This window comes from Pristis pectinata, chromosome 4 (genome assembly GCF_009764475.1).
Source record: "Pristis pectinata isolate sPriPec2 chromosome 4, sPriPec2.1.pri, whole genome shotgun sequence".
In the NCBI taxonomy this organism is placed as follows: Eukaryota; Metazoa; Chordata; class Chondrichthyes; order Rhinopristiformes; family Pristidae; genus Pristis; species Pristis pectinata.
In genome coordinates, this window is record NC_067408.1 from 56649851 (window position 1) to 56664277 (window position 14427).

At 40.4% G+C, this 14427-nt stretch overlaps 1 protein-coding gene across 8 annotated transcripts in view; it reads right to left on the reverse strand.

The window, feature by feature from the left end:
• Nucleotides 1-14427, reverse strand: part of LOC127569724 (F-box/WD repeat-containing protein 11) — a 149545-nt gene that overhangs the window by 54319 nt on the left and 80799 nt on the right. For all 8 annotated transcript variants that reach the window (XM_052014537.1, XM_052014542.1, XM_052014540.1 and 5 more), the window contains one exon: nucleotides 695-881. In XM_052014537.1, coding sequence (XP_051870497.1) covers nucleotides 695-881 — 187 coding nt within the window. The remainder of the gene's footprint in view (nucleotides 1-694; nucleotides 882-14427) is intronic.

A 14427-nucleotide genomic window follows, 5' to 3' on the forward strand; every position in this document is an offset into this window, starting at 1 on the left:
ACATTTCAAGCTATCCTCATAACTAATCTGTCCCGGCTCTGCTGAACTCTCTCTAGTGGCATCACATTTTCCTCAGAATGTGGGAGCCAGAACTGCATGCGGTATTCTAAGTGTGCCCTAACTCATGTTGAATGTGGATCTAGCAGGATCTCCCTGGTCATAGACTCCATGCCTCAGCAGGTAACAGAAATGACAGATATAATTTCCTAATTTACTGATGTTACTAACTGAAAAGGGAGAATGGCATGGGGGATAGTAATAATAGAATAATATGGGGTGCATTAATAATAGATTGGACTAATGAACCAGAGACAAGTTTAAATTTCACTATAACAGCCAGTAAATTTAAATTCAGTTAATTAAATGAAATCTGGAGGAAAAGGTTAGTAATCTTGATCATTAAAACCCATCCCACTACCTACATTTTTCACAGCAAAGATCCTTACTAGGTGTGGTCTTATCAGCTGGCCTACTTGTGACTTTAGGCCTACAAGCCATGTGGTTGACACCAAGCCATCCTCTGATGGCCAAGCAAACCTCTCATTCGTAAGGGAAGTCTTAGAAGGAGAGGGAGATAGGAGGTTTATGAGGGAAATTCTGGTGTTTACCCCCAATTGCCAGTCATAGGTATCTTATGACTGCCTACTTTGAACAATGTGCTGCAAAATTTTCACTGCATGCTATCTGAACTCACCATCCCCTCCTCTCTGCAAGTCCCCTCCACAGTGGGTCCGTGCGTACCATTCTTTCAATGAGCTTTTTCCACAGCATTCCCTCACCAATCACCCGCTGCCATTCTTTGCACACCACCTCAGCAGCACACAGTGACTTGGCATCCAGGTACGACAAGATGTTTTCTGCTATATGGTCCAATCCTTGGGCTGTAAACACATTTGAGAAAACCACATCAATTAATAGGCAGTCCAGTAACTAACATTTTTAATTAGGTTATTTTAAAGAAAATAAGAATGTATACCATTAATTGTTTTCATCATCATTGCCCTCAACTGCTACCCACTCCCCTTCATGGTATAGTGGCTACATTTGGTATGTAGTGTAATATTAAGTCACAATGACAATTTCAATTATTGGCCATTTCACTTTTGTTAATCTAGGTTGAAACACTAAATTCATTCAATCATCCCTGAGCTCAGCTGGTGGAAGGGAAAGTGTCAAACAGAGAACTAGCTCAATACCCAATGAGGTCTGCTATAACTGATTCATGTGTTGTAATCAGGCTCAAGTTAAATCGTACCCACTTCCTGCTTAGTCAAGTAGCCTGCTTCCACCTCCTCCATATAGAAAGTTGATGAAAAAAAATCTGCTTTCCTCTTTTGACTAATTAATTTGACAGAGCACTGGAGGATTTTTTTTTTAAATTGACAAAGACTATTCCTTGACATTATATCAGCCTGCAGAACTTGGACACTGCAAGGAATAAAAGTTGTGAACCACAAAACAACCTATGGAATAAACCAATTTACTTTGTTATAAAACAACACACAGATTATTTAACCAGCTCACAAAAGTTCTTGCTGCTACTAAAATGCATGTCAATCCTTCAGTTTCTACATCTGAAACTCAAATTTGTCTTCCCTTTTACTGATGCAATTGAATTTGCTGATTTTATTGAAGATTTCTGAATTCCCCCTCTGAACTTGACCACTTTAAATTTAGAACCATAGAAAATTTATGACACAAGTCACTTAACTAGTCATGACTTTGCCAGGCAAAAAGTAATTATCCAGCATTAAATCCATAGTGCTAATATGTAAGCCATATTCACATCAAGAACTGTTTAAGTATAATCAGTTATACAGCCAGAAACAGACTCTTCAGCCCATGGTGGCCAAGGTGTCCTCCTGAGCTAGTCCCATTTACTTGCATCTGGCCCATATCCCTCTAAACCTTTCCTATCGATGTACCTGTCCTTTTAAACGTTGTAATTGTATCCACTTCTACCACTTCCTCTGGCAACTAACTCCATATACCTACCACCCTCTATGTGGAAAAACTTGCCCCTCAGGTTCCCTCTAAATCTGATCAGTGTTCTTGCCTCCGTCACCTTTTCAGGATTTCTGCTTTCTCATTTTTAGCCTCTTTGTAAAGAGGAGTGGGCCCTTGCTAATTACTCAGTGGGCTCACATAATTTTATAAATTGCAATAAGATCTCCTCTTACTGACCTCTGCACCAAAGAAAATGACCTTGGAATATTTAAACTTTCCTACTAGCTACAATTTTCCAGTTCTAGCACCATCCTAGTAAATCTTTCCAGGACAATCACATTCTCTGAACAGAATTATATGCAATACTCAAGCTCTGGTCTAACTATTGTTGTATACCATTCCAACAAAACCTCCCTGCTCTTTTATTCTATGCCTTGATTTGAAGGAAAGTAACTGTATGGTTTTTCAACTACTTTACTGACCTGCCCTACAGCTTTTAGGGATCTGTGGACATACACTCCAAGGTCCCTTTGTTCCCTCTAACTGCTCAATTCTCCCTTGCCTTATTGCACCTCCCCAAACAGATTACCTCACACTTCTTGGAATTAAATTCCATTTGCCACTTTTCCACCCAACTAACCAGACCACCTGTGTCTTCCTGTCTACAGGTTTTGCCCGTCAATCACACAGCCAATTTTTTGTAACATCTGCAAACTTCTTTATCAAGTTTAATCACTTGCCAAATTTTCATGCACACATGCCACCCTTTAAATTGAAGGTGTATTTGAACGCACACACTCTCATACACAGCATTATCTGCTTTTCATGGTGAGGCTTCTTGTCATAGCTGGAAGACAACACAGATGAATCTACCCCTCACTCAAAAAGAAAATTTGTTGGTTCAGCACTCTGAGTTGGTTGTGCAAGCTCAGCACATCTACCCCACATTCAGGAATCTGGCTATTGACAAACAGTGTATTTAGTATTGAGTAAAAGATTTCATAAGTTATTACATAATATACAGATTTTCCAGTTTACTTGGTACATAACATTATGTTGCAGTTGTACAAGACGTTGGTGAAGCCACATTTGAATTATTGAGTTCAGTTTTGGTCACCCTGCTATAGGAAAGGTGCTATTAAGTTGGAAAGAGTGCAGACGACATTTACGAGAATGTTGCCAGGACTCGAGGGAGGGTTATGGAGAGGGTTTGAGCAGGTTGGAACTCCCTCCCCCTTCCCCTTCTCCCCCCCCCCCCCCCAATGAAGCATAGAATGAGGGGTGATATTACAGAGGTGTATAAAATCATGAGAGGCATAGATGGGGTGAATGCCACAGTCTTTTATTGCAGGGTTGGAGAGTCAAGAGCTAGAGGGCATAGGTTTAAGATGAGAGGGGAGAAATCTAATAGGAACCCAAGGGGCAACTTTTTCCACCCAGAGAATGGTCAGTATATGGAATGAGCTGCCAGAGAAAGTGGTTGAGGCAGGTACATTAACAACATTTAAAAGGTATTTGGACAGGTACATGGATAGGAAGGGTTTAGAGGGATATGGGCCAAACATGGGCAAATAGGATTAGCTTAGATGGGAATCTTGATCAGGATGGACCAGTTGGGCCAAAAGGGCCTGTTTCCATGTTGTATGACTCTCTGACTCTAATTAGCCTTGCCTATCCCTTTCACACCGAGTGCACCATTCACACATTACAAACTCACTCTACCAGAACTAGACAGCATTCCATTTGCAAGCACTTGTAAAGTCTTGTGCAGAATCAGGATTGTTTCAACAAGACAATTAATTGCCGTTCAATTTTCTTGTTAGCCATGTGAAATTAGCCACAGATCTTCAATATTACTGGTCCTACCCTTTCCCAAATTTGACAACATCTGGCTCATCAGTCAGGTAGATATAAGATACAAGCTTCTTATGAACAAATCATAATAAATTGCTCCACATCCCACATAAGCACGAAGTGGTGCATCTTGTTAGGAAGAGCAAGTCCTGGGAAAATGTTTAAATGGCTTCTAAGGGTCCAGTTGCATATAGTAGTGATAGAAAGGCACAGGAAATGCAAAGCATTGGTGTTCACTCCTGGAGAAATAGAAATGAAAAGCAGGGATTATGTAAAGCTTAAAGAACCTTAGTTTGACTCCGCCAAGTACTGGGTACAGTCTGGATTTGAAATTACAAATGAAGAGAGGCACCGGAGGAGGAAGAAAATTAATAGAATAGCATCAGGGTAGAGCCATATCAAGCAATGAGACTGGGGTCCCTTAATGTAGGAAAAAGAACAAGGGGAGACTTACACGATAATGTAAATGGTGTCCATTAATCATAAGTCAAAGAGACAGATAATGCAAAACAGAAAAGTATAGTGCTAATTAGCAAGTAATAAACAGATAAAACTGCAACAAGCTCGAAAAATGGAAAGGTGCAGCAGCCATCCACTGACTGAAAGGATCAATATGTCTAGATAACACCACCTTGCAATAGGAACATTGTGACCACTATTAGATTATTTAAAGGAACTCCACTTTTAGGTTTATCGTCTACTAAACTTGTGTTGAATTATATTTTCTATCAAACAGCAGTCAGATATAAAAGATTGGTGCATTGCTACCAGGGTGACAGATGACAGGGGTGACCACAGAAAGGGATCCATGCAGAAAAGGATATATTTATGGTCAGAGATGGCATGGGAGGAAGCTTGTGTGTAGCACAAAACACTGCCAAGGATCCATTGAGTCGAATGGACCGTTTCAATGCAATAGAATTAAATATAGATGCAAGGAGTTTTCAAACACCTGCCTACTTTCTCATGAAAAATCAGAAAACGCTGGAAGTACTCAGCAGGTCAGGGAGAATCACTACCGATGCTGCCTGACCTGCTGAACATTTACAGCATTTTCTGTTTTGTTTCAGATTTACAGCGCCTGCAGTTTATTTTTGCTTTTCAATTGCTGCATAATTTTTTGCCCAGTCTATCAAGTCTTATGAAGCAAGAATGCTCTTCGTAGAAGTGTACTAAGACTCCATGCATTAGCAGCTAGCTTTGATTTCAAGCAGAGTTCTGTGGCAGCACTCACAGCGTAGATTTAGAATGTTGCGAGTTCAAGGCGAACCCAAAAACTGGAGTACATAATTTATCAAGGGAATATTGCACCACCTCTCAGATGAGGTGTGAAACAAAATCCCATCTGCGTTCAGATGAATGCAAAAATATCATGATACCTTTCAAAGAACAGAGAAGTTCTCCCTGCATCCAAGACAAAATCTCTCTCAATCAAGATCATTAAAAAAAATTGCTCTCTTTGATGTTCATGGAACTTTGGCTGTTACCTTTCCTACATTACAAGAGACTGCACTTCAAAACTACTTAACTGGCTGCAAAGTGCTGTGGAACATTGAGGCTATGAACAGTAAAATATAAATTCAAAGTCATTCATTTCTCTTTGTATTGTTATGCCAGCACTAACAAATTTAACCACAGTCATAATCTGGTTTATGTTGTCTTTAAGACTCTCCAGTGATCTCGATCAGGATTTTCTCACTGTATATCACAGGCTAAATATTAAAGAAGTTTTTGATTTATTTAGTTGCTATTACTGTGTTGTCACCAGTCTACTGGCAGTAATACATTCCAAGAAAATTTGCTCCAAAACCAAAGTACTTCAATTATTTAACATATGCTTAATTCATCATTTGAATTATTCCTGGTAATTCCACCAACAGTAACAGACCTGTCACCACCAGCACTCCATCTTAGTCAGCTCAACATACACTCTCCAAACGCAAGTCAAGTTGCCAAACACTGCCAGATGTTTTCACGGATCATATTGTGAATAAGCCACCTAAACACCATTACATTTCACAGAAATCCTAGAGCCAATGAACTGAAAATCTACACATAGCCACGATAATGTCAGAATGCTTTGGCTAATGCAGATCTACAATGTTTTAACAGATCATCCAGCTAGCAAAGTGTACTGCACTTACAAACTTCCTGCTCTCAGCTTGAAGTTGCTGTTTTCCATTCCAATGCCAGACAAGCTATCAACAATCCACTGCAACATCAAGGTTTGATCCCCAATCTGCAAGGGGAAATTTTATTATTTATTCTCCAGAGCAGTGTTGCAGAGATAGCCACATACCACTTTCTCTTGCTATGAGGCGAGGGTGGTTATGGGCCACACACAAATGGTGCTTTATTTCCAGTCCATAACACCATCTCACCAACATCAGAACCAGAACGGCAAAACCCCCAAATCCAAAGCTGCAGCTCATGCATATGCACAGATCTCCTTGGTGCCAACAAAACTGTCATTCCAAGTGAAAAGGGTGGATTCAAACCCCAAAGTGGATCACATCAAGTTCCATCCGCAGTGGGAAATTTTTTCCTATCATCTCAATTGCCAGACGTGTAATTGCATTCACCTCAAGCAGTAAAGTTGATTTAACATACATAAACTTCTATTTTCTGTTTCAGTAGTGATCAATTCCCCACAATGCAACTTGACCATAAATGGATTGTCCCAGAGATTAGACGCAGTATACAAAGCCTTCGAAAACAAAAATTGCTGAAAACATTCAGCAGATCAGGCAGCATCAGTGAAAAGAGAAAGTTAACATTTTGTCAAAACTGAACAACTTCCAACCCATTTCTCTATCCATGGAAGCTGAGTGTTTCCAGTAACATCCGTGTTTATTTGTGATTTTCACCATACATAATTTCTCTTGCCCCCATTTTCATTTGGAGTCTCTGCATTGGCTCTGGACTCATTAAAAACTGATGGCATCAGTTGAAACCTGTACAAGAGAACTACATCTTGATTATTACCCACCATTCCAACAGCCCTCAGCTGATAGACTAGTATTCTTTTATATTAAATATGCCTTCGATGAAGCATTGAATATATAAAATGCATAATGCTCCAGATATGGAGAGTTTAATTTCTATCAAGTACCACCAACGACTGAGCTAGTCAGATCCATTGGCAGATTGTGATTGGGGCCTGCATCTGACCACTTGGTCTGTAGCTGGATTTCAGAAATGAAGCAATATCATTTCACTGAGTAACTCAAGAAAGACTGAAGTAAATGGGAATCAAAGGATGACTGGAGGCATAATTGAAAAGGATGGCTGTGGTTGTTGAAGGTCAATCATCTCATCCCAAGGACAAGGAGTTCCTCAGGGCTGTGCCCCAAGCCTAATCATCTTCAGCTGCTTCATCAGTGACCTTTCCTCCCTCTCACATCTCCACAATTGAGAACATTGATGATTGTGCAGCCTTCAATTCCACTTGCAGCTCCTCAGACGATAAACGGTACGTACATGCAAACACAAGTAGAGCAGTGGGCTAAGCATGCATCCTTGAGGTGCACCTGTGTTGAATGCCAGCGAGGAGGTGATGTTATTACCGATCCACACCAACTGTGGTCAACAGTTGTTAACCAATGAACTTGCACCACAGAAGCTTTGATTGCTGTAACAACATTCCATGGCTAATTGACCACAAAGTGCTATTCAAAGAAAATGTGTTTTACACTCTCCAGATTGCCAATGATAACTTTTCCAAAATTATTTATAGAAGGCTCAATAAAGAAAAATATCAACACCACTTAACTGGGGAAAGTGCTATATTACACTCCAAAAGGGCGAGATGGAGGTCTGGTGGGAAGGAAATGAAATACACCCTCCCCTCCATAATCACCAGTGTACAAAGTGAAGTCATGCACTCATATACACAACTCCTCCCCTGCACCATCACTGCTCTAATAAAATTAGGGAGGTACGTGTGCCTCTAAGTGTCAAATTTACATACCTGCTTGAGGATTTATTTTCCTGTGTTCCATATGCAGCAGGGATAATTAATGCAGATCAAATAAACAAGGTAAAAATACTAAATTCATGCTTGAAGGAAAAGACTTTCATTCAAAATTATCCCCTCACTGCACAGTGGAAAGGTACAGAGTGTATTTGTTTCAAATATCAAACATGACCTTTTACAGAAATGTCAGTCTGCAACTTTTCCAGCATGTTTATTGCATGCTGTGTGTGCAACATTCCCTTCTGCAGTGTGGCTGCTCTGATTCAGAGCTGCTCCACGTGAAGCCAACCCATCCCAGGAAACTTCAGTCCTGCTGCTGTGTATGTAGAGTGTACGTCAGTATTACTGAAGATCTGTAGGTTAGCAGCCCCAAAATAAACATTTCATCCCAAATAAACTTGCACCCATCAGCACAAACCACTCCCTCACCTCCAACCCTGTCAAATATACTGGATCCTGGCAAACTAAATCTTCAAAACTGAGACAAGGGTATCATGGAAAGGCCAATAAATGGAGTTAAAATGCAGATTGGCGAGAATAAGTCTGTATCTCATTAAAACTTAAAATTCTTAAAGGGATGTTTCTCCTGGCTATAGAGTCTGGATCCAGGTGTCACAGTCTTTGAATAAGAGAAAGGCCATTCAGGGGTCATGCAGGGAGAAATTTCTTCACAATAAGGATGGCGAATCTTTGCAGTTCTTTACCCTGGAGGCTCGAGAAGGCTCACTCATTGAGTTCATTCAAAACAGGTAGCAATAGGATTCTGCACATTAATGGAAGCAAGGGAGCAATGCTGAGAAAAGGCAATGAGGTAAAAGATCAGCCATGGCCTTAACGAGTGGTGGAGAAGGCTAGAAGGGCCAGATGCCCTATTCTTGCTCCTAATCCTTACGTTGTGTTAGACCAGATATTATAAAACAGATGGCTGTGCAGATACAATGGCTTGAATCTCAGGAAGTGAGAGTCACTGGGAAGGCTACATTTATTGTCTATCCTTAGCCACCATCAAGGCGGCAGTGGGAATCTTTTTGAAATGCTGTTAATATGTTGAAGGTGCTCCTACAGTGCATTTAGAAAGAGATCCTATATTCCTCATCCTAACTTTGAATAAAATTGTCCTTTCCATCTCCCCTTCTCCTTTAAAGTAATAATTAAATCTGAAATACTATCTCAAGAAATTTTATTCTTTCACAGCAATCTCCTGAACCATTAACAGCAAGTGATTTCAACTAAACCAGAAGCATAGTACAATCACAGCACTTAAAATCCAAGTTATTTGAAACCACGTCTTTATTTCTGGCTGTATATCTGAAGAAAGAAAACAGGCAGGAACTTCAACTTATAAAACCAGTACGGACAAAATGCCACAGTGGCTGTTGGATGGGGTTGGAGGAAAGACAGAAGAGGGCAGAGGGTAAAGATCAAGAGAAAAGATTGATTACTTTAGACGTGAAAAGGAATCAATAATGTCTTTGGCAGCTGTTACAATCAGAGAAATTATCCAGGCTAGCAGCTTGGTGTTAGAGGCTTTAATGACTCTGCAGCTGGTAAAGGCTCTTCATACCTCACCCATCATCTTCAGACTTAATTACACCAAACAGATTAATCAACTTAACTATTTAAACCAATTTACTCAAAGCTGCCCTTTTCTCCAAAAGCACTCAGCTCAGTTTACCAATAGAAAGAAACAACTTGTATTCCAGTTGTGCACATTGTTAAAAAAGGCAAAGATATGAACCACTGAAAAGAAATTTTTTTAAAATGAGGACTGCATACTGGGAACATGATATCTAGGTGAGAAGCTCAGATACTCCGAGACTCAACAGAACAGCACTAGACCACAGACCCCCTCCACTCAACCCAATAATAATTGTCATACCAGGTTCAAAAGCCACATGCCATTGCCCGGACAGGGTCAAGTCTGCACACCATCAGGACAGGCTCAAACCCCCATAGCAACATCCGAGGCAGGGGTTTAGACTCCCATACAAACATTAAGGCAGGGTTTCAGACCCACCCCTCAAAATCTAACATCAGAACAGAATGATGCAGGAACACCAATTCCAGCTACATTCCCCTGCCCATTGTTTGTTCAAAAAAAAGCATCAGAAATGATTGAGATACCTCACCCTAGTCACAAAATGGAGTTAGACACCCACCTTAACCTGACTGCCATATCAGAACATTGTTAGGTAACAAAACTTGCATCAGAACACGGAATGTCTCAATACCAGAAACTGGACAGGTACCTCACGTCAGTAATGACAACAGGGCTACATCAGCAACCTGCATTTAACTACCACCTTTAATTGGTGAATGCCTCAATGCATTAACAGGAGTATTATATAAAACATTTGACAAAATCAGGACCATTGACTGTAGGCCTGGTCAAAGAGACAAGCTGTAAGGAGCAATGGATAGAGAGGCAGAGAATTTTAGAACCAGAATCATCAAGCTCAGAACCAAGGCAGATGACAGCAAGGCCACCAATGGTAGGATTTTTAAAATCAGGATTGTGCAAGAGGTGACAACTGGAGAAGTGCAGAACTCTAGAGGACTTGTAGGAGGAGAAGAGGATTACAGAGATAGAGGGTGGTGAAGGGGTGTGCCTTGTAGTGGTTTGGCATGGAACCTTGAACATATGAGGACTTTGAAATCGAGGTGTCCTATACAGGACGCATACAAGGATAACAAATCCTGACACTGCAGTGTGGTCTAAAGAAATGTTGGTGAGATCAAGCTCAATGATCTCAGCTTACTACAGAACCATATGAATGGAAAAACAAAAAATGGGTCAAGAATATATCCTTTTGGATGACAGTGTTAAGAAAAACCATTGCAGATAAATCTCTGGTTACAGTTTGATAAATAAGAACCAAGCAAATTCGACTGCACTCATTTAAGGATTCTAATACTTCAAGTCCCAAACTGCACAATGTGGAAAGGAAGTTGCCAGTACGTGGTTTCTTTTGATATGGAATAGCTGTAAAACATCAGTTATCAAACGGGACAATTTGATAAATAAGAATGGAACCCCTATGTTACTTCCGATGATTTGTGCAAGCGAGTATAGTAATTGGAGGATGGCCCAGATGAATCCAGAAAATGGGATTCGTTTAGATGGGTACCCAACGGCTCGCATACATGTGGTGGACTATAGGGCCAGTTTCTGTATTTCCTCTTTAACTATCCCCAATGATCAGGCCTCGACAACCCTCTGGGGCAGAGAATTCCAGAGATTCACCAACCTCTGGATGAGGTTGTTCCTACTAGTTTCAGTTTTAAATGACCGCCCCCAATCTTGTAACTGTCCCTTTGATTGAGATTTTCCCACTAGTAGAAACATATCAATATCTACCTTATCATGCCTCTATGGAAACAAGGAGATACAATTACACCTAGCTAAAGATTGGAGAATGGAGTAGTGAATTCTGTTGAAGACTGTGAAAAGGTCGAGAAGAATAAGGGGAGTAGTTCACCCACAAAGTTGATAACACATGTTATTTGCAACTTTGAGTATTGATATTTTAGCACTATAAAGGATATACTGACACTGGAGGAAGTCCAAAAAAATTCATTAGGCTTATCCCAGGAATTAGAGGGCTGTCCTACCACGAGCATCTGAAACAATTAGATCTATATTCTTTGGACTTTAGGAGACTGAGGGGTGATCTAATTGAAAGATACAAAATCCTAAGCAGGGTAAACATATAGATATTGGGATGTTTTCACGAGTGGCAGAGCCCCGCACGAGGGGACATTGTTACAAGATTAAGGTCGGTCATTTAAAACCGAGCTACGTAGGAACTTTTTTTGCACAGTGGTTGATAAATCTCTGGAACACTCTCCCCTGGAGAGCTGTGGGTATATTTAAAGAGGAAGTAGATACATTTTTGAAAGACCGTGGAATTAAGAGCTTCGAGGTATTAGCACAGAAAAAAAAGAGACAATGCCTGATCTGATCAGCCATGATCATACTGAATGGTGAGGCAAGCTTGAGACCAAGAGACCTACTCCTGCTCCTATTTTCTTAAGTTCTTAAGTGTTTAAGTTCTTATTACAGGATGGAGAGATTAAAACATAGAACCGAGAGGAAAGTGGGCAGGGGTTTAGGATGGAAAAATGAGATTGAGAGTTGCCACTTATCTCCAATGACTAAGATCAGAGTGGGTATTTTTCAGGGGTGACAACAATATGTTTATAAGTCATGGGTAGGGGACTGGTGGAGGAGGAAGAATTAAATGGTATGCAAGAGGAACCCATTCACATTATCAATGGGGCAGGAGTCAGGTGATCAACAGTTTGGTCAGAATAAGATCAAGGGGTGCATGGGTGGCTCTAATGGATAAGAGGTGGAATGGAATTCAGAGAAGACACAAGAGCCACAAAGAATATTTGGGAAGGTTTGTTTCAGTAAGCCAAGGGAAAGGGAAGTGAAAGGGGCAGATAATTTCATTACTTACAACAAAAAAAGTCCATGAGCTCCTTGCAATTGCTGCTGGAGTTTAGGATGGAGCAGGCAGTGAAGGATGGTTTCAGAATAAACTTTAGGGTGGAGTAAAGTAATTGGGCATGTCTTTACATTCCTGGATAATCTCTGAATAACAATTAGTTTTAACAAGGGAAAAAAATCAGGACCTGCTCATGCATAATACAAATGTAGCCAAGCATCACAATGAATGGCTAAATTAATTTTATTGCTAAAGGAATTCATATCCCAGCCCCTTAATTGATGGGGAATGGCTTTATTAAGAGAAATTGGCTTAATGGGAACAAGGGCATCAAGGATATGATTTCGCAGATCAATAGTTTCAGAAATATCATGAGGAGTGCTAGGTAAAGAAAATTTTATCTGGGATGGATACTTAAAGAAATGGATTTTAAAGTGGGAAAAACTTGCTACAATGCAAAATGAAAAACTTCGAACTTAATTGCACCTATAAACAGATAAAGTAGTGTACAGGAGCCATGTCAAAAGGCATGATTGAAAGGGTGATCATATGCATTGGTAACATGGTTTATATGCTGGGAGAGACTTAATGAAAGGAGAGCAGTGAATTTGGAAGATAGCAATGACTGTTAATATTGAAAACATCCAGGATAATGAGGCACTGAATGGATCTTACTGAGAAGCATAGCATGATACTTGAATAGACGATAAAGAACAATTCAAAATAAATGATAAGCAAGATGAGACAAGGGGAGGTTGACAGTTGTAAATAAAACAGATATACTTCAAAGACAATTCTGAATGGAGTAAATGCTGGAAAGCAGAGCTAGGTGGGGAAGCTTTGCTAATGGGAGAAGCATCATCATCACCCGCCTACACCTTCGTCAAAAGAAAGTCAATATGAAAGTGCAGAAGTGAATGAGAGATATTTCTTTCTCAGAAATGGGAGAAAACAGAGTTAAAAGACAGATGGGGAGGAGGATAAGAAACAGAAACAGGGAAGTTGACAGTGATGGCTGCAATGGAAATGGTAAGGAGACACAAGGCAGTGTTCAAAGCATTGTATAAATTGCCCACCCATATTTATAGGCAATGAGAATAAAAGGAGGGAAGTGAGTTTAGGGGAGGGGGTACGGTGATTCGAGCCACAAGCTGAAATCAGAGGTTGAAGTGCAACACAGTACCTAGTTTAGAGACTGAGGAAGAAAGCAGTGCAGATATCCCAATCAGAATTTTTTCTGACACTTGGTAGAAGGATTAGATGCAACTTGGTGATAAAAGAGCCATAGCACCACAGGAGTTAGGCAGAGAGGTTATGGGGTTGGTGTCATACCATCATGGTCATGAAACTGATCCAGTTATCCACAACAAGCTCTCAGATGGAAGAGCACTGACCTGAAGTGAACAGACATTCTAGAAGGAGTGCACAAAGTTCATAGGTTCAGTACTGGACGTAACAAATTGCTGGATGGTGAGATTAGTCACCAGCAATCACGCTGAGTAGGGAGATCACAGTGAATAGGACGATTTGCTGGGCTTGCTGCTTGTAGGGAGGCAACAAGAAAGGAATAGCATTGGTGCAGCAGTAAAGTTACAGGATTGGTAATCTAGAAGCAAGGATTAACAATGCAGACCAGGGTTCACATCCCACCATGACAGTTGTGGAAAATTCAATTAATAATCTAGCAGATGTAAACATGAAATGCACGTACAAGGCTACTTTTACTTAGGAAGCACTGTGCAATGAGATATTATTCATTAACTATGGCTGTGTAAATGATCTGAGTGGCCTGGATTAGATAACCCTTAATTATGAATATCCACAATTGGAAATCAGTCATTCTGAAAATTTGATTGGTTGTTATAGAGATGCAAAAGATTAACTGAATCTGCAGAAATGTGTCCTCGTTGCATTCAATGCAGCCAAAAATTCAACACAACTGCTTGTCCATTTCATAAGCAGACCCTGAGTTCTTTTTGCCATTCAATGTCTGTATTAACAGCACATTTATCAAGAACTATGCAGAACAAATCACTAATAAGGGTGGAAGGCTGGGTTAGTAAGTTTGCGGACGACACCAAGATCAGCGGTGTTGTGGATAGTGTGGAGGGCTGTCGGAGCTTACAGAGGGATATTGATAGGATGCAGAGCTGGGCTGACAAGTGGCAGATGGAGTTCAATCCGGAGAAGTGTGAGGTA